This window comes from Nycticebus coucang, chromosome 5, assembly GCF_027406575.1.
Source record: "Nycticebus coucang isolate mNycCou1 chromosome 5, mNycCou1.pri, whole genome shotgun sequence".
In the NCBI taxonomy this organism is placed as follows: Eukaryota; Metazoa; Chordata; class Mammalia; order Primates; family Lorisidae; genus Nycticebus; species Nycticebus coucang.
This window is the reverse complement of record NC_069784.1, coordinates 1922658-1941192: the sequence shown is the minus strand read 5'-3', so window position 1 is coordinate 1941192 and position 18535 is coordinate 1922658. Positions and strand designations below refer to the sequence as shown.

At 45.5% G+C, this 18535-nt stretch overlaps 1 protein-coding gene across 14 annotated transcripts in view; it reads right to left on the bottom strand.

Annotated features, from left to right (window-relative positions):
- SGIP1 (SH3GL interacting endocytic adaptor 1) overlaps nt 1–18535 on the bottom strand; it is a 193994-nt gene that overhangs the window by 24968 nt on the left and 150491 nt on the right. For all 14 annotated transcript variants that reach the window (XM_053590451.1, XM_053590452.1, XM_053590453.1 and 11 more), the window contains one exon: nt 692–803. In XM_053590451.1, the coding sequence (XP_053446426.1) occupies nt 692–803 (112 nt within the window). The remainder of the gene's footprint in view (nt 1–691; nt 804–18535) is intronic.

The following is an 18535-nucleotide window of genomic DNA, read 5'->3' as shown; positions in this document are numbered from 1 at the left end:
CATAAGATATAAAATATAGTTTCATGGAATTCACAGACTTCCTGGAATCCCTTATCAAAAGGTAGAATAGTTAGTTATATCACATATGCATTTAGATAAAGTCCATTGTCAGTCTGTACTGATACAAGTGAGGTCAGGCTCTTGCAAATAGAGGGTGATGAATTGTCACTGCTTTTTTTTTTACTTCGCTGTGATTATAATTCATTTCCTCCCTGCCTTCTTCTTTCCCGTCTGTTAGTTTTTCCTTACTTAGTAAGGGTAACATATAACTTGTTCCCTTGCTTCTTTGGGTATTTTGGGAAGGTTCTTTTTCTTCCATGTTTTCTTCTGAGGCATCCTTATTTCAATTTATATGTGGGTTATTTCTATCTAAGAAAGACTAGAACAGTAACAGACGTGACTAGATACTTACTTTTGGAAGCAAATACATTTTCTCATTGTTGACAGTGTTAGCTTAGGGTTTTCTGGTATTTGCAACTACAACTGATTCAACAATTTCTGGATAGTAAGAGTTTTGATTTTTTCTTAAGGCAATGAATTAATATTCCTAATTTTAATTTCTCTTCTATTCTCAGTGTGCCATCTACTATTGTTAACTGGAATTTTTTGGTTTTGTTTTAGGGTAAGTTATATTCAGGACATCCCCCATGAGACAGGACGGAGCTGGAACGGCGGCTCAGTGTGGGCTTACTTGCTGGGATCTGCTCCTTTGAAGTAGGCGCTGACAGTTTCCGTGAAAGCTGCTGCAACAGGGAGGGTGTCCTGGGCGCCCATGGTTAGGGGGCTGGGCCCCCTGGAAGAACCTGCATCAAATGAAAAGCTGTCATTTATCACAGACACAAGAGACATCTTAGCACATGTGAAACTAACAGGCCACTAAAAGATTAAGGGATAAGAATCTGTCCCTTGATAATATAGAAAAAATGTGCTACGAATTATAAGTTTGTATATTCAACATAGAGCTCAAGTATTTAGAAGGAAATATTTGGCTTTACAGACAAACACACTTGAAATTACTCAGTTATGTTCTACACTACAGAAAAGGAAATCCAAGCAGGAGGACAGAGGCACAGGGGCTTTCTGATGTTCTGCACGAAGCACGAGGCAGTGTTTGCATGACAGTTTGTACAGCAGGTCGTTGGCCACGAAAATTACTAGTCTCCTATTGGAGAGTTCGACCTGACCGACTGCCCATTCTTTTTCATTTTTATTTAGAACTTTTTTTCATTTCTTCACTTTGAAGTGACAAATAGCCACGTGGTATCACATTACATATTGTTCTTTTCTGGATTATTTCCTTTTCAAAAACCCCAATTACTCTCAGGTCAAGTAGCCTCACGTTTCCATGTCCCAAAACATACGCCACCAAAATGTGCATGACTGAGCATGGACCCACGGGTGTGTAATTCACACCTGAGAAATAGCAGTGGCTCTGGAGCTCACGGCACGCCTGTCACACACCAGATGGCAGTGGGGGCATCCACTCAGGGGCCACATCAGCCCCGAGGGACAGGTGTGGATAGTCCCATTTTATAGAAGAGAAGACAGATACTCCAGGAGGCCAGTGACTTGCCCAAGATAATATCGTTGGTTAAGTGGCAAAACAAAAATTCAAACCAAGATTTGTCCTCCCAGAGAGATCATGCTTTTTTTCTCACTAAACCACACACTTTGGCTCCGGGTCCATAACAGTGGTTATGGCGCCAGCCACATACACCGAGGTGACGGGTTCAAACCCAGCCCAGGGCAGCTAAGCAACAATGGCAACAGCAACCAAAAATAGTTGGGCGTTGTGGCAGGTGCCTGTAGTCCCAGCTACTTGGGAGGCTGAGGCAAGAGAATCACTTAAGCCCAACGGTTTGAGGTTGCTGTGAGTTGTGACACCATGACACTCTACCCAGGGCAACATAGTGAGACTGTCTCAAAACAAAAACGAAACCCCACATACTTTACCTAAAGGAAACATTTTCCTGCATTGTTTTGCTATAATTTTTAGCTTCCAAAAGGCCCACAGTTTAGGATTATTATCTTTGTTACTGATTTCTAGACATGGTGCTGAGCAGTAGAGCTTTAGTAATTAATAAAGACAGTATTTAATTATGTCACATACTCACCGCTTTTCTTTCCTACCAAACAAAACACGTTTACTTCTTCCTGGCCGTGGCACATACCACACTCCTGAGTGTCACGCTCACTTTCTGCCCACCCGTGGCACATGCTGCATCCTGAGTGTCACGCTCACTTTCTGCCCACTCCTGAGTGTCACGCTCACTTTCTTGCCTCTGGTAGTAGCTTCTGTTCTCTTCTCTAGCTGGGAAAAAGTCTTCCATTTTTATTTTTCCTCCTTAGTAAGGCTGTTCTCAATCATTCTAGTCATGGCAGTCACTGTTTTACGTTCCCATGGCTTCCAATATCTCAGACTTGGTCATTCATTTAAGGAGCAATTATTTAGTATCTACTTTGTATCAGGCACTATGGCAGGGGCCGGGGACTCAGAAATGAATTAAACATGGTGCTTGTCCCCAGTGACTTACAGTTCAATGTGCTAACGTCATCATCACCATTGTCGTCCTTCACTGCCAGTGTCACCTGTGTCACGCTGTCTGTGGCACACTCACTGTTTTTGCTGCTTGTATAAACATATGAAGTGGGCATGACCCTTCACCCTGCAGGCGATGGAACCCAGTCTCAAAGACCTTACCCTATGCGCTCGGTCCTGCCCAGCTGCGACGCACAAAATTTAAGATTGGCACTTGGGTATGTACACGTTCAGAGTTTAGGCTCTGAGGACTGAACCGTTTTGCCTCCTTCCAGGCAATTACAGTCACATTTGAGGACAAGCAGACCAGGAGAGTATCACTGGTGGGTCTGAAGTTGAAGCAATCTAAGACTTTGCTGCCTACAGGACTCCAAACATTTAAAAGGAAGAAACTGTGGCATGAAATTCTTTTATAGGACTCCACAGACCCTAAAACAGAGCCAGGGTTCTATAGACCCTTCACTAAATATACACTGAATCATCCAGAAAGGCAAAGTTCACGTACATTTATGAATAACGAATGCGCAGTAAACAGAGGTTGTTACTTCCTAATAGTGTCGCTCAGTTTATCTGCTCGCTCATTTGTTCCAATATTCATGGAATGATTGCTAGATTCTGGAGGGGAACAGCTCTCTTCACTGCTTGTGAACCCTGGGCTGGAGTGGGCAGAGGGCTGGACGGCTGCTATCACTGTATCAGGACCACAGCCTCCCTGAGATGGCGCTGAGTTGGTGGGGGTGGGGATGAGGACTAAATAAATCTACATGGGGTTAATTAAAGTCACCTGATAAATGCTTCAGAATCATGGGGTGAGCAAAGCTCTGCGAACACACTCAGTATTGCTTGGCTAGGTCGGGAGAGGTTTGATTCAGACGACACTGGATCTGAGGTTTGAGGATGAACTGGACGTCAGATGGGGAGGAGAAGTAAGGCCCAGAATTGCATGTGGAGCTGAGCAGACAGACGGTCTGAGAAGGGTGGCGCTGTTCATGTGTGTATGGGATACGGTGGGAACTGGAGGGAAAGAATGGAAGCGGGTGGGGGCGAGGGCTTGGAAATTAGATCATGAAGAGTTTTCTATAAACATTTAGGAAAACGTGTCTTTATAAATTAGTTACAGGTGTTACAACCATAGTCCTCTTCTAGATAATCTCATACAACTATATGAATATTTTTCAGAGCAAAGTTCATGTATAAGTAACATTTATGTAATCTGAAGTAAAATTACAAATTTGTTAAAGTCCTTGTGGGTCCTGGAACTGAGGTTGGGACACTTTCTATCGAAGACAGAGACCTCAGATATATTTGAGACAGGAGCGGCTCACAGCAGGCTTGCGTTAAGATCTGTCCAGTAATGGTGAGGTGGACAGTGTAGTGAGGAATGCAATGAAGTCGGTGAAGAGAATTTTTAGGAAAAAAGATAAAGTTGAGGAAAAGGGCAGATGTTAGCATGTAAAGGAAATTTCCCCACGGGCAGAGTATTTTTGCCACTCTGCAAGGCATTGAAGAGCCTTCTATGATATTCCTGTGAATAAAATAGTGAAGAGCTGGGTGTATCATGTAAACTGACAGTCAGATGACAAATCACAGTATCCAGTGAGTGTGAATCAAGGGTTCTATGTCCACTGGGAAGGACCTTCCTGGAGGATTATCTCAGAGGCAGAGAGCTGGCCTTAGTTTTAAGGTGCCTTGGGTGAAATGAGAAAAAAATGCTCAGAATTGGCACATTGTGGTGTGTCAGCGTGTGACAATTCAGGGTGGATTTCTGTCTAAGCAGTGTCTTCTTGGGAGTATTTGTGGCATATGTCGCTAAACTATCAGTATGTGGCCGTGCAGGTGTACTCGGCGCCCAGACCCTGCGGTGCTCCCGTGTTAGGCATCTCCCACTGCACACCCCACTGCACCGAGGGGTGCTGTTTGCAACGTCTCTCGCTCGCAGAGGAGGAAGTGAAAGAGCATTGAAGCAACCAGTTCAAATTCAGAGAGCGAGGGACGCACAGGGCAGCGCCTGGACCTGGGGCAGACCCAGGGCTTCCGTCCTGGCGTCCTGATGGCCCTGGGTCATCAGTACTTGGCCCGGGTAGGTCTGAGAGTCTAGCCACACCCTCGTTAAATTAGAAAACAACGTCAGAGCTCTCAACTTTGACCAAGTGCAGGAAGGGTCGGCCCTGCTGATGCCAAGTGTCAGGAGAGCTGGAAATGTCACCTTCTGTTCATCTCAGGTCAGAAAAAGTCACCCCAAGAACACAGTTTGTGCCCTGCACATGCTTTGTGAGATGAGATTTTGTGAAAAGACTCACTGGCTCTGCCTTCATGTAGCAGGTGGGGGCAGGTGCTAGTATGTTAATCTGGGAAAAGGGATATTTGAATGGGGAATGCTGTGGGGAGTAAGTCCTTCGTGTCACCAGTGGTCTTTGTTTGCCTCCAGCAACTGCAAGGTTACCAACATTCTTAAACACTTGAGTGGGGAGTTTCAATAGAATATGTAGATTGCAGTGCTCAAGACAGAGCAAATACTCCCTAACGTGGCAGCTGTTATCACAGCAGAGAAGGAGAATTCCCCTGACCATGGGGACAGGTCACTTCCAGACTCCCCTCAACAGCACATGCATTTAGTGTCCGAGCCAGGAGAGAGCAAGCTGGAAGTTATTCCCAGCTCAATGGAAAGAATTACATCATGAAAGCTCAGCTTGAAAAGGTGAGTGTGCTCCTGTGACCCTGTGATTCTTAGCTGAAGTGCTAAGAAACTTTTTTATCATAGCAGTTTTGTTTTCAAAAATTTTAGTATAGGTTTGGGAGGAAAGAAGTCATAAGAAAGTTGTTACATTCGAGTTCTATTTCCTCCTTTTTCTCTGCACATCTTGGAATATTATGATTGCGGCTGGCTCAGATTATCTACAATTATCTCATATGAATGTATGTGCATGGTCTGGGGATGTGCCACACGTAACCGTCTCACAGGCGGTGCCACATGTAACCGTCACACAGGCCGTGCCACACGTAACCGTCTCACAGGCGGTGCCACACGTAACCGTCTCACAGGCGGTGCCACACGTGACCATCACACAGGCGGTGCCACACGTGACCGTCTCACAGGCGGTGCCACACGTAACCGTCACACAGGCCGTGCCACACGTAACCGTCTCACAGGCGGTGCCACACGTAACCGTCTCACAGGCGGTGCCACACGTGACCATCTACACAGGCGGTGCCACATGTAACCGTCACACAGGCCGTGCCACACGTAACCGTCTCACAGGCGGTGCCACACGTAACCATCACACAGGCGGTGCCACACGTGACCATCACACAGGTGGTGCCACACGTGACCGTCTACACAGGCGGTGCCACACGTGACCGTCTACACAGGCGGTGCCACACGTAACCGTCTCACAGGCGGTGCCACATGACCGTCTACACAGGTGGTGCCACACGTGACCGTCACACAGGTGGTGCCACACGTGACCATCACACAGGTGGTGCCACACGTGACCGTCTACACAGGCGGTGCCACACGTGACCGTCTACACAGGTGGTGCCACATGACCGTCTACACAGGTGGTGCCACACGTGACCGTCACACAGGTGGTGCCACACGTGACCGTCTACACAGGTGGTGCCACACGTGACCGTCACACAGGTGGTGCCACACGTGACCGTCTACACAGGTGGAGCCACACATGACCGTCACACAGGTGGTGCCACACGTAACCGTCTACACAGGTGGTGCCACACGTAACCGTCTACACAGGTGGTGCCACACGTAACCGTCTCACAGGCGGTGCCACACATGACCATCACACAGGCGGTACCACACGTGACCGTCTACACAGGCGGTGCCACACGTGACCGTCTACACAGGCGGTGCCACACGTGACCGTCTACACAGGCGGTGCCACACGTGACCGTCTACACAGGTGGAGCCACACGTGACCGTCACACAGGTGGTGCCACATGTGACCGTCTACACAGGTGGAGCCACACGTGACCGTCACACAGGTGGTGCCACACGTGACCGTCTACACAGGTGGTACTTTCTTGGAGTTTGACCCAGTTAGATGCCATCATCTGATCTAATGAATAATGAGGCAGTGATGAGAGCGAAGCTGAGTGTGTATTTTGTGAACTCTGGGGCCTGTGCTGACCTGTGCACACGCATTAGCTTACAGCTTTAAGAAAAACATATTAGTATCCCCATTTTGCTGCTGACAAAATTGTAGCTTTATAATCTCAGTTAGCCTCCGTAGGCTGCTATGGCTTCTCACGTCTGAGGAAGAAGCATCATTTGACCTGTGGAGTAAAGGGGGAAAGCAACCCTGGGAAGAGGAAGGGTCTGCTGAGCACCTGCTGGAGCCAGGTCCTGCCTCAGCGACTGGGGTTCAAACCCAGGTCCACGTCTCCGTGTGAGCGCCCCACCAGCCCTGACCTGCCCCACAGCAGTGCTGAGTTGTCGCTGCTACACACTCTTCAGGTCACTGCCATATTCCTCCATGAAAACGAGGGACGTGGGCCCCAGAGGACACTGGCCAGAGTGGAATTAAGGAGACTGAATCTTTTTAGCATGTAAATAGGATTGGAGTTATTTCCAGTGTTCCTCTATGTCCTGCCCACATGCCCTGGTTCTATATTTGATGCTCATATATTTTTGCTTTTTCAAATAATTATTTAAAAAGAATTCTTCTTCAAACTGGATCTTTGCTTAGAGTGCCTAAACTGCCTCCCAGATTAATGCTCACTTTAATTAACTTCCTATAATGTTTGACTCAGAAAACAGGAATGTTACACTTTGTGTTCATCATCAAAGTCAGAATGAGCACCCTTGACATGGACTAACTATTGTTAAAAATAACAAGGACTGAGCGGCACCTGTGGCTCAAAGGAGTAGGGCGCTGGCCTCATACGATGGAGGTGGTGGGTTCAAGCCCAGCCCTGGCCAAAAAAAAACTGCAAAAAATAAATAAAATAAATAACAAGGACTGTTGTTAACAAGGGACCTACAGGAGGAGACGGAGCCATGAGAAGAGTGAAAGGAAAGTGTGCAGACCCTCGGCTCAGAGCCCAGCAACCTCTCTTCTAGTATGAGAGCTCCGTGGTGGCAGCTTGAAGAAGTCTCCAAAGCCCAGGCAGCTTCAGCTGCGAAGAATTTGAGCAATGATGTCAGAGCTGATTGTTGGAAATCACTCATCCGGGACGGCCACTGTGCTGAGTACTTCACACATGGCAGTCTTTGAATCTCAGAACACATCTTTGCAGCACATACTAGTAAATTAAAGCCTCACGAAATTGGCTTGCTCAGGGCAACTTGCTCCATGGCAAGCAGGGGAGTAGGGCTGGAAACCAACTCCAACCTCAGTGTGTTCTCTGCCCTCACCCTGTGCTGTGAGCGTGACCCTCACGCGTCAGCAGGGTGTGCTCCGGTGCACCTGCCTCATGGAGGCCACGCAGCCCCACCCCAAAGGGGGTGGAAATTGTTTTGGGGTGAAGGTGAAAGAAGTTATCCTTTTTAAAATGTATAAAGGCACACAGGTATATAGTGCATAACCAGATACATAGTCTGTCTGTAATAATGAAGTTCTACTAGGGGAGCGATTAGGGAAAGATAAAGGTCTCACAAGGCTCCCTGGGGAAGGGAAGCGGGATGGTGGGAGTAAGGTTTGAGAAGCTTTCTTTGGCAGGCTTAAGAGGACCTGGATTGAACGTCCCCACATAACTCCTTAACTCTCTTGGAAAAAAACACAGGGCTTTGGTTTTGCCAAAGCCATTCTTCACACTTAGGCTAAATGGTTAATATGTGGGGCACCACGAAGTTTTGAGAAAGTTATGATCCACTATTTCACTTCCGAGAAGCACGGTGGACAGCGCCCTTTTGGATCCACCAGCGAGCGTGTTGTCAGTGCTGCTGGGACAGCTTCATTTGTTTCTGTCTGCACAGATTTTATGTTCCTCGATGTTTGTGTGTCTCAAAACTTTCATAATGACCCACATACCTGCAATGCCATAATTATCTGGGGTCTAATCAAGATCTTCGGGGAAAAAAATCCAGTAAGGACAATATACATGAACGGAGTACAGGAGGGGAGGCTGCAGGGCCAGTTCTAGGCAGGGGAGGTGTTTTCCCATGAGCAAAGCAGGCAGCCCTGAGCCTCAGCAAGACAGGTGGGAACAGTCAGAGGACACAGAAGTGAGGCCCTAGAGCAGTGGTTCTCAACCTGTAGGTCGTGACCCACGGGAACTGTATTAAAGGCTCGCGGCATTAGGGAGGTTGAGAAGCAGTGCTCTAGAGAGAGCTGAGTCAGACCTTAAACCAGCAGGAGAGGGCTGGTTAGCACCGGGGGAGACAGGCGCAGGAGCTCCCAGGGAAGGAGCGAGGAGCCAGTTAAGGATTGGGGAGAATTCGAGGCACTAGCAAAGATAGTCAACAGCTCTGGGCAGGTGGGGTTTGTTCTGTGGGAAGCCGGGTGTGTGTTTTCAGAGAAGCTGCGGCTATTTGAAGGTATGGCCTCAGTATGGACACACTGGCTCATTTTGGGCGTGTTAGTCTTTCTCACCTAGAAATGGAACGCTCGGAAAGCAAACCAGGAGCGATCTTCAAACACGGTGTAGCAAGGGGGCTACTCGCACGTGTTAAAAAGAAAGGACATATAAACTACGTGCTGCAGAAAAATATAAACCACATACACAAAGTCACATTCACACGAAAAAATCTTAGAGCTGAAGACTTTTAAAAAAGGACAAAAATATTTACGTATAATGAGGCTCAGGGCTGCCTACCTTTATAATTTATTATAGTTTATCATATTATAAATTATAATGAGAAATCACAAATGGCTGAAAAAATATGAAACCATGTTCAGCATCATTAATAATAAAAAATGCAACAGGAAGAAATCATTTTTACCTTTTCAGATTAGAAAAGAGCTAAAAAAATTATACTACATGTTGTGTGAGTATATAATGAAACAGACACTTTCATATAATGTTGGTGGAAGTAAAAACTTGTATACATTTTCTAGAAAGCTATTTGGAAACGTATACTGCTAACCTTTAAAAATTTCATAATTTTTGCCCATAATTCCAATTTTAAGAATCTATTCTAAGAAAATGTCTTACGAACAAAGAATCATATGCAAAGTTGTTCACTGCATACCAGAAAACTTGAAATAAACTGAATGCCTACTAATTGAAGTGTGCAAAAGAAATCACGATTAGCGATAATCATGATTATTATTTTTAATATTACACAGATATTAAAAAGTCTTTAGTAATTTAAAAAATGGAGCTAAAAACAATCATGTTACTTTTCCCTATTAAACTGCAAAAGGTGAAAAGTATTGACATATCTATGTTGGTGAGGACATGAAAAAATTGTTAATTATAATGCTGTTTGTTAATATATATAATTATAATATATAATATATATGATATATATGTATATATAATTGTTAATTATCATGCTGTGATAAACTGTTTGGCAATAGGTAGTGACATTTGAGGATGTGAATGCTTTAACACAGTGATTCTATTATTAGCAGTTTATCCTACAGTAGCGTGCTGGGCAGGTGTATTGCCAGCACAGCCTGGGTGTGCTGTAGGCTGAGCCGCCTAAGTTTGCGTAAGTCACATTAGGATGTCCACATGACAAATGGCCCCACTACACATTTCTCAGAATGTACCCCCATTGTGACACTAGATTGTATTTCCTTAATTATAAAAAAGTACTTTGAAAAAATTTTAACGGCACTGAAATTGAGATGAATCTTTTTTTTTGCAGTTTTTGGCCAGGCCAGGCTTGAACCCACCAACCCTGGCATATGGGGCTGGCGCCCTATTCCTTGAGCCACAGGCGCTGCTTTTGAGATGAATCTTGTCATCAACTTGCTCCGTTTATTGGTATTGCTAGTTTTGTGGAAAAGTAACCACAAATAGGAGTTATCAGCTCATCTCCTGAGTTTCTTGAATTAACAGCCCCTCAGGTAAGTGAATTTTAACTTACATTTGGACCCCTATTTCCTCTTAAAATACTTTTAAAAAAGAGAAAGGAGAAGAGATTTCACTCTGATGTAGTGATAAGTGAAAAGTTATTTGTACACGGAGGTTAACCATCATCTATCGGACTATACAATTGCAGGGAGGAAAAATTGCCACATTTTTGGGAATCTAAAGTACAGAATTTTGAAAGATGGAGCCAGTAGGTTAGGATAAAGAAATACTCAGGTACTAAAATTGTTTGTCAGAAATTTCTAGTTGACTTTCGAGAAAGTTGCTTACTTTATGAAAATTTGTAAATAAATTTGGGAAAGCTAAAGCAAATAAAATTCTGGAATTATTGACACGTTGCAGAATCAGACTATCCATACAAAAGTGAGTAAAGAGGTCAAGATTACAAACGTACGACATAAAAAATAAGTCATTGTGGTATTAACCGCAACTGTTCACAGCCACAAGTGATTCGGACGTATCTGCAGATTCTGAATATAAAGCAGGTTTAGACTCAGTTACTGATGGTTCTACTAGAGACTGTGGGTTGCACTTGGTCAGTTATTGTTGGTTAGAAAAAAATACTTTTCGACACTCAAGGATTATTTTGTGCCCCAAAGCTGTCAAACCAATGGAGCATGTCCCGATGTTTCCTGGGGTCAACATGTGTGCATGCACATGGAGAGGGGTTTCTTCAAGAATTTTCACTGGAACGTTCAAAATGTTGTCTTTACTAATCTCTAAAGAGTGTGAGTTTGGAGTGATATTTACTCTTTTGTTTATATTTTCCAATATTTGAATTTTTTAAAGTAGTATGTTTCATCAATATTGTGATCAGGCTACAGCAAACTCTGAGCTATTTTCAAGTATTTTGTAAAGGCAAGTAAGATATTATCATATATTAAATTAAAAGAATGCACATACACAGTAGGAAAATATGAGCTACGGACAGACACAGTGTCACATTCATGTAAAAAAATCTTAGCACAGGGCAGGTGCGGTGGCTCACACCTGTAATCCCAGCACTGTGGGAGGCCAAGGCTGGAGGATCGCCTGAGGCCAGAGTTCCCGTTTGCAGCCAGCTCATCACATCACCACACTCTAGCCTGGGCCACAGAGTGAGAGCCTCTCTCAAAACACATCCCCCCCCCCCACACACACACCAACCCCCAAATATCTTAGAACTGAAATTCATCAAAATGATAATAGTGGTTATATGTAGTTTTTAGGTTATAGATGATTTCATTTTCTTTATACTTTTCTGTTTTTCCAAGTTTTTATAATATATGTACATTACTTTGATAAGTGGCAAGAGTATTATAAATGGACATTGGGGATTATTTTGGAAATTTAAGTAGCATTGATATTTCTTGTATTGTTCCTTATAGTTGAAAATCAGATGCCAGTAATTTGGAGCCCTGATGGGAAGTCACTTCCCCAGGACGGATGTCTGTGAATGCAGAGGCAGCCTGACCACTTTGTGAGCTGCCCCCTCCACAGAACACCCCCAAACCCCACCTCTAAGGAAAGGAGTGACCAGCATTAACAAGCTTGTTCTTCCTCTTCCTGGACTCACCCTCCACAAGGAGGATCTCGATTCCACAAAACATCTTTGAACCATTAACATCTTCCTCCTCCTTGTGACACAGGCCGTCATTACTTGGAATAAAAGACTATACAATTGCAAGTAGCACTGGAGGCCCAGGGGGTGTGAGCCAGCAGCAGGGCCTGGCCAATGTACTCTTGTCCTGGTGACTCAGCACAGCAGAGGCGGCTGAGAGGGGCAAGGTCATGCAGCTGCCCGTCTGCCAGGACAGTGTCCACACTGCAGCAGGAACGGTTATCACACACACGGTGCAGAGTGGTAGGCGACACAAAATGTCAAAATTTTAAGGGCAGGGATTCATCTTAATGATTCCAAACTGATCCCTAATTTAGTAAATGAAGCAACTCACGTGAAACTCTTAGCACATGCCAGGCACGTGTCAAGTACTCATTAATGTTAATCGGCATTGGAGGGCACGGCTCTGTCTATGAGGGACTCTATTGTCTGCAGACACCTTTCGCAAGTAACTGTCTAAAATCCATCTGGGGCACGTGTGGTGCTGACTAAACACATCCTTTCTGGATACATAACAGGGCTGGGACATGGGAGCTCCCCAGAGCTGTGACATTGTCTCTCAGAGTCACTGGGGCACCTTTGTCCGTCCTCTGCACCGGCCTCCCTGTCCCAGTCGTCAGAAGTTCACTAAGAGCGTTTCTCAGGGGAGGAGGCTGCAGACGTGCAGTTAAAGAGACGTCAGCAACCACTGCACGTGGAAGGCTCAGAACCTGCCTGCGGAGGGACAGTGACCCCACGGGTTCTCAGCTTCTCCATTCTCTTCTCTAAAAGTTTGAAATTACCTGTCAAATCTGCTGAAATGCCATAACTTACAGGTCTTTAATAAAGAGAGGGTAACAGATTTTCTTCCACGTCTCCCCTCAGCAGCACAGAACCCTGAGGAGTGTCCTGCCGGGCAGATCTTCAGCTCCAACACATCAGCTTTAATGCCAGGCTGTGGCGGAGGCAGGGAGTATACAGCAGGGAGGCGGCATTCTGCTTCCAGAACGTTCTCTGGCTCCACAGCAGCAAAGAAAGACAGTTCCTGCTCACGTGGAGGAAGCAACTCACAGCAGAGTCAAGTTATCAGAACTTTGAGTGGGAGAAGACTGGTCTGCCGCAACTCAAACTTCTCCAAAGCCGGCCAAGAAAAAATGGAGCACACCCACGTCGCGGGTGAGGGCTGTGTGAAGTGCTGCAGTGGTGCCTGAGCAACTTGACCACAACCCTGTGAAACAGGTGTCATTATTATTCCAGTTTCCAGAGGAGGAAGCTGAGAGCCGCCTGAGCTGTTGCACCGTGTGCTGCGGCCGTGACTCAGGCAGAAAGCTTATTCCAGGGCCCTCTGCGTGCACACACACCTCACTTCTATCTCTTCCTCAGTGACCCTCTCTCTAAGTATTTGTGATATGAAACATGTACATGATATGGGGCATATTTATCATAGGTTTTCTCTGTGTATGTGTATGCACACGCGTGTGTGTATATACGTACTGAGAGAAAATGTACGTTAATTGAGGGTCCTTTTTATTTCCAATATCTAGGATAGTGACCCACTTGCCTTTTAGTTAACCTTTACACATTACATCAGCTTTTATTAGAGCTATAACATAGCAACAGTCTATACTGCTTCAATGCAGAGTCCACGTGGGTTTAAACGACACGCCCATTTCTTTCACTTCCCCAACTTGCCCGCCAGGTTAGGTCTCCCTGCTGGCTGTCCCCAAAGCACCCTATCTTTTTACTTATAATATTCTTTATACATGTTCGTAACGACTTGTTTAATGCCTGGTTCTTCACCCTGGGAAGGTAGGGACACATCCCTCTTGTTCACTGCTATAATCCCAATAGCTTTCATTGTCCTGTGCATACGCAGACCCTCAGTAAATGCTTGTTGACTAAGTGAACACGGTCATAACAATATCCATCCCAGTAACAATTATCAGGGCCTTATTCTAAAAATCAGTTCATTATTTTTCCTACCAGGTAAGTACCTATGTAGGGTTAGTAAACATGGAAAGGCTCCGTGTTTTGCTGTGCGTCCATTGTGACAGAGTTTGCCCACACGTGAGCACCAGCAAACACAGAACCACAGTCCCAGTTCTTGGGAGAGATTATAAACCTTCTGCGTGTGGTTTATATTCAGCCAGTCAGGCCTGTGTGCACTGAAGCCGCCCTGCCAAGTGTCTTGACACAACCTTCACAACATCATAATGGGACAACTCATTCTTTATTCTGAATAGGACTTACGTGTCTAAGATTACTGAAGGCGTAGGTAGGGAAATTTAAAATTTTCACAAGAGCTCCTACTACGTGGAAAAAGGAAAAAAAATAGAGTGACCTATAAAAATAATTTTCTTTCTATTCACAAGCAAAGCAATACAAAATGTATTTCTTAGTTATTTTGAAAGTTCATTTAAATCTTCTCATTTATATTTGATGTGTAACAAACATCGCAAGTACCTTCAGTCTCATAGTAAATTCAGTTTTGGCTGCTCATGTCTCCAGGTCAGAGAAAGAAAAACAAAAGGGATGAGAGGCTCAGTGCCCACAGCACAGTGGTTGCAGTGCCAGCCACTATACACTGAAGTTGGCAAATTCGAACCCAGCCCAGGCCTGCTAAACAACAATGACAACTGCAACAAAAAATAGCCGGGCGCTATGGCGGGTGCCTGTAGTCCCAGCTACTTAAGAGGCTGAAGCAAGAGAATCACGTAAGCCCAAGAATTTGAGGTTGCTGTGAGCTGTGATGCCACAGCACTCTACTCAGGGCGACAGCTTGAGACCCTGTCTTAAAAAAAAAACAAACCCCAAAACAATAAACCCCCCCAAAACCAAAACAAACGAACAAACAAACAAACAAACAAAAAACCAAAAGGGATGAGAAGGATACACCCAAGAGAATGTGAAGGCCGTGGTGGGCCGGGTCGGAAAGCAGCAGTGTGCTAAGGCAGAGTGACCTCTTGGCAGAGACGCCACCGAGAAGCCGGCAGTTCCCTTCTAGGCAGGACTGGCCTGCCAGGCGTAGTGTCTGCAAGTTTCCTCTCCCGAGCTCAGGTCTGGGACTCGGAGCTGGGGGAGCCAGTAGGCTTCCCTCAGCCCTGAGCAACCAGAGCCAGCCAGGGATCTAGGCCATCAGAACATTCTGAAAAAACAGAACTGCTGAGCATCACACTTTCAAAGGAGCCACTGATCTCTGCGTGGCTGTGTAAAGGGAAACGCCGTGGAGCAAGGTCTGAGCTACAGTCCTGTCTTTCCCAGCATAGCTCCTGATACAGGCACGCTCCAAGATTAAACCCTCATTTCCAGGGACTTAGCCCTTATAGCTAAGTAGGTGCTCCTGAATTTCCAAAGTCACTTTACGCTGAGACTCTCACTCCATGGATGCTGTGCACTGCCCCAAACCCGACAGGTCTCTGATTCAACTCAGTCTTTCTGAACAAATCTGGTGCTTAGGGAGAACTCTTCCTCCTGATTAACAATAGCCCTTTGTTGGCTCGGCACCCATAGCTCAGTGGTTAGGGTGCCTGCCACATACACCGACGTAGGCAGGTTCGAACCCGGTCTGGGCCAGCTAAACAACAATGACAACTGTAACAGCAGCAACAACAACAACAAATAGGTGGGCGTTGTGGCGGGCACCTGTAGTCCCATCTACTCGGGAGGCTGAGGCAAGAGCATCTCTTAAGCCCAAGTGTTTGAGTGAGCTGTAGTGCCGCAGCACTCTACTGAGGGCAACATAGTGAGACTCTCTCTCCAAAACAAAACGAAATAAAACAACAGCCCCTTCTCCCTGGGTCTCAGGATGGAAGCCTTGGAGTCAGTTTTCACTTTTTTCCATATCTTCTTAGATGTCAACTACTTCCACTTCACTGGTGTTCTTCAAATCTCTCCATGGCAGCAGTATTAATCCAGGGCCTTAACACTTCTGAATGACTTTAGTAAATCCTCACATTTCTCCCTGCCTCTAATCCTAAAAATAAAAGATGATCATATCATTTCCTTTCTCAAAAAATTCTCAAAAATCCACCTGGCATAGACATTGCAGCTTGAATTTCTTCCAGGACCACCACCGTACACTGAATGCAAGTGAGACGGAGCGGCTGCCTCAGAGAGCAGGGGTTAAGCAAGCAGAATTTCCGCCTCTTGTTCAGAGGTTTTCAGACCCAGGCCACTGACTAATTTATTATGAAGAGGCACAGTGAAGATGGACATCCTTGTCAGATCTGCCAGGAAAACATTTTGCAGGTTCAGTGTTAAAAAAAAAAACTGAGCTTCAGCTGTTTTAGTAGAAATGGTTTCAGATGAACCATACAGTCTACATATAAAACTCAGAATGGCGAGGGACCATGATGTTAATACAGTTAACGAAGACAGCCTTGTAGAGCTGTCTTTAATGTTTCCACGTTTCCCTGAAACCTGTTTGTACTTGACACTGTGACTCACGTGGAGTGGCCACTCCGTCACTTTACTGCATCACTCAGTAAAGTGAGGCAGGTGGGGCAGGTGCGATTAGCAGACACTTCTCACTTAAAGAATACTGTGAATTCGGCAAGATAGTTGCTTTAGGAAATCAACCACATCTTCCAATTCTCCTTTCTTTAGTAACTCTCAAGTGAATGAATTAGAATTGCTGTGGCCTCCTGTAAAAGGTCTGACCTTGTTCATCTCTCATAGGGTGTGATTTCCATGTTGGGATAAGAGGAGAGTCGAGTGCCCTGGGACTGTAGTTGCGATTTACCCAGTATTGTGTAGGGTATGCAACAACCTGCTTAGGAGGGTCAGACATATAAAATGCTCTGGACTTTATATTTTTTCAGAGACAACATAATTCTGAAGAGAAAAAAATGTAGCTCCTATTGTATAGATGACTATAGGGTCTATCAAAAACACATATTTCTTCTCTGAGGTCTAATCTGGAATAGAACAAAGAGCTTGACTGTCGGCCTGGGTTTGTGGACTAAGTGAGAATGGTAAGGATGCGAGAACAGAGGTCTTGCTGAGTTCAAAGTCTGGTTAACGGACTGAAACCCCAACCAGACAGGGGAAGAAGTTTTAGCAGCTCTATAGCACTGCAGGGTAAATATGGTTAAGAATAATGGATTTTTTTTTTTTTTGAGACAGAGTCTCACTTTGTCACCCTTGGTAGAGTGCCGTATTGTCACAGCTCACAGCAACCTGCAACTCTTGGGCTCAAGTGATTCTCTTGCCTCAGCCTCCCAAGTAGCTGGGACTACAGGCACCCACCACAACGCCTGGCTATTTTGAGAGATGGGGTCTCACTCTGGCTCAAACTGGTCTCAAACCTATGAGCTCAAGGCAATCCACCTGTTTTTGCCTCCCAGAGACTAGGATTACAGGTGTGAGCCACCGCGCCCAGCAAGAATCATGGATTTTATATTTCGAAAAAGCTAGAAGGGAGGATTCCGCATGTTCACGATGCAAAGAAGCGATAAACATCTGAGAAAGAAGCGATAAACATCTGAGGTGATAGGGATGCTAATTCCCTTTGATCATGACACATTGTATACATTTATTGAAATGTCATGCTATGTCCCATATATATGTACAATTACATATTACGTGTCAACTAAAATTAAAAGGGGGGGAATGAGGCATCGTGTCGGGGAAGGGAGGGGTTGCGGCAGGCTGTGCACGCAGTGCAGGCTGTGCAGGGCAGGCTGTGCAGGGCAGGCTGTGCATGCAGGTCTCTGTCACACACAGGGTGACACTGGGAAGCTGCCAGCACCCCGGCCACAGACCAGCAGAGGAGCACTCTGGGTCTCTAGCAGGATCAGCAGGAGAGGGTGGAGTGTCGGGGCTGCTCTTCACCAGCAGGGTGTTTGGGAAGTGGAGGAGGGAACAGGGAGGGTGTAAACTCCGCCTTGCAGTCCCCTGCAGTGTGACTCCCCAGGGAGAGGGCTGGGAAGTGATGAGAGCTGGAAGGGATCTCTGCAGGGAGACTGAAATGCAGAGAGTGGGGTTGCTAGGGCTGTGACGGTCTGCGGTCTGCTGTGATCAGGAGTACAGAGCAATCTGGAGACCGGGCTGTGTGAACCCACGCCAGACAGATGTTCTTCACAAGGCCACTCACCAACTTAGCATAGCAGGGGCTTTGTTTTTTTCAGTACCACATATAGGATGCTGTTGAAGTTAAATAAGAGAACCATGGAAAGGAATAGCATATTTCTAGAACATCTTGATGTTTGGAACTGTCCAAAAATCTAGCAGTCACCTTTGCCCTTCATCTCAAAAGAACTCAGGACAGCTTCAATGGGACATGCTCTTGGGTGGATTTAAAAGGTCATTATCATTTGTAATCTTTACAATTTTTTAAAGCCCAACTTAAGTAGGTTAATATTTCAGTCAAGCTGTTTTTTTTTTTTGCAAAGATTTTCTCCCCATTGGTGGCTTATCTT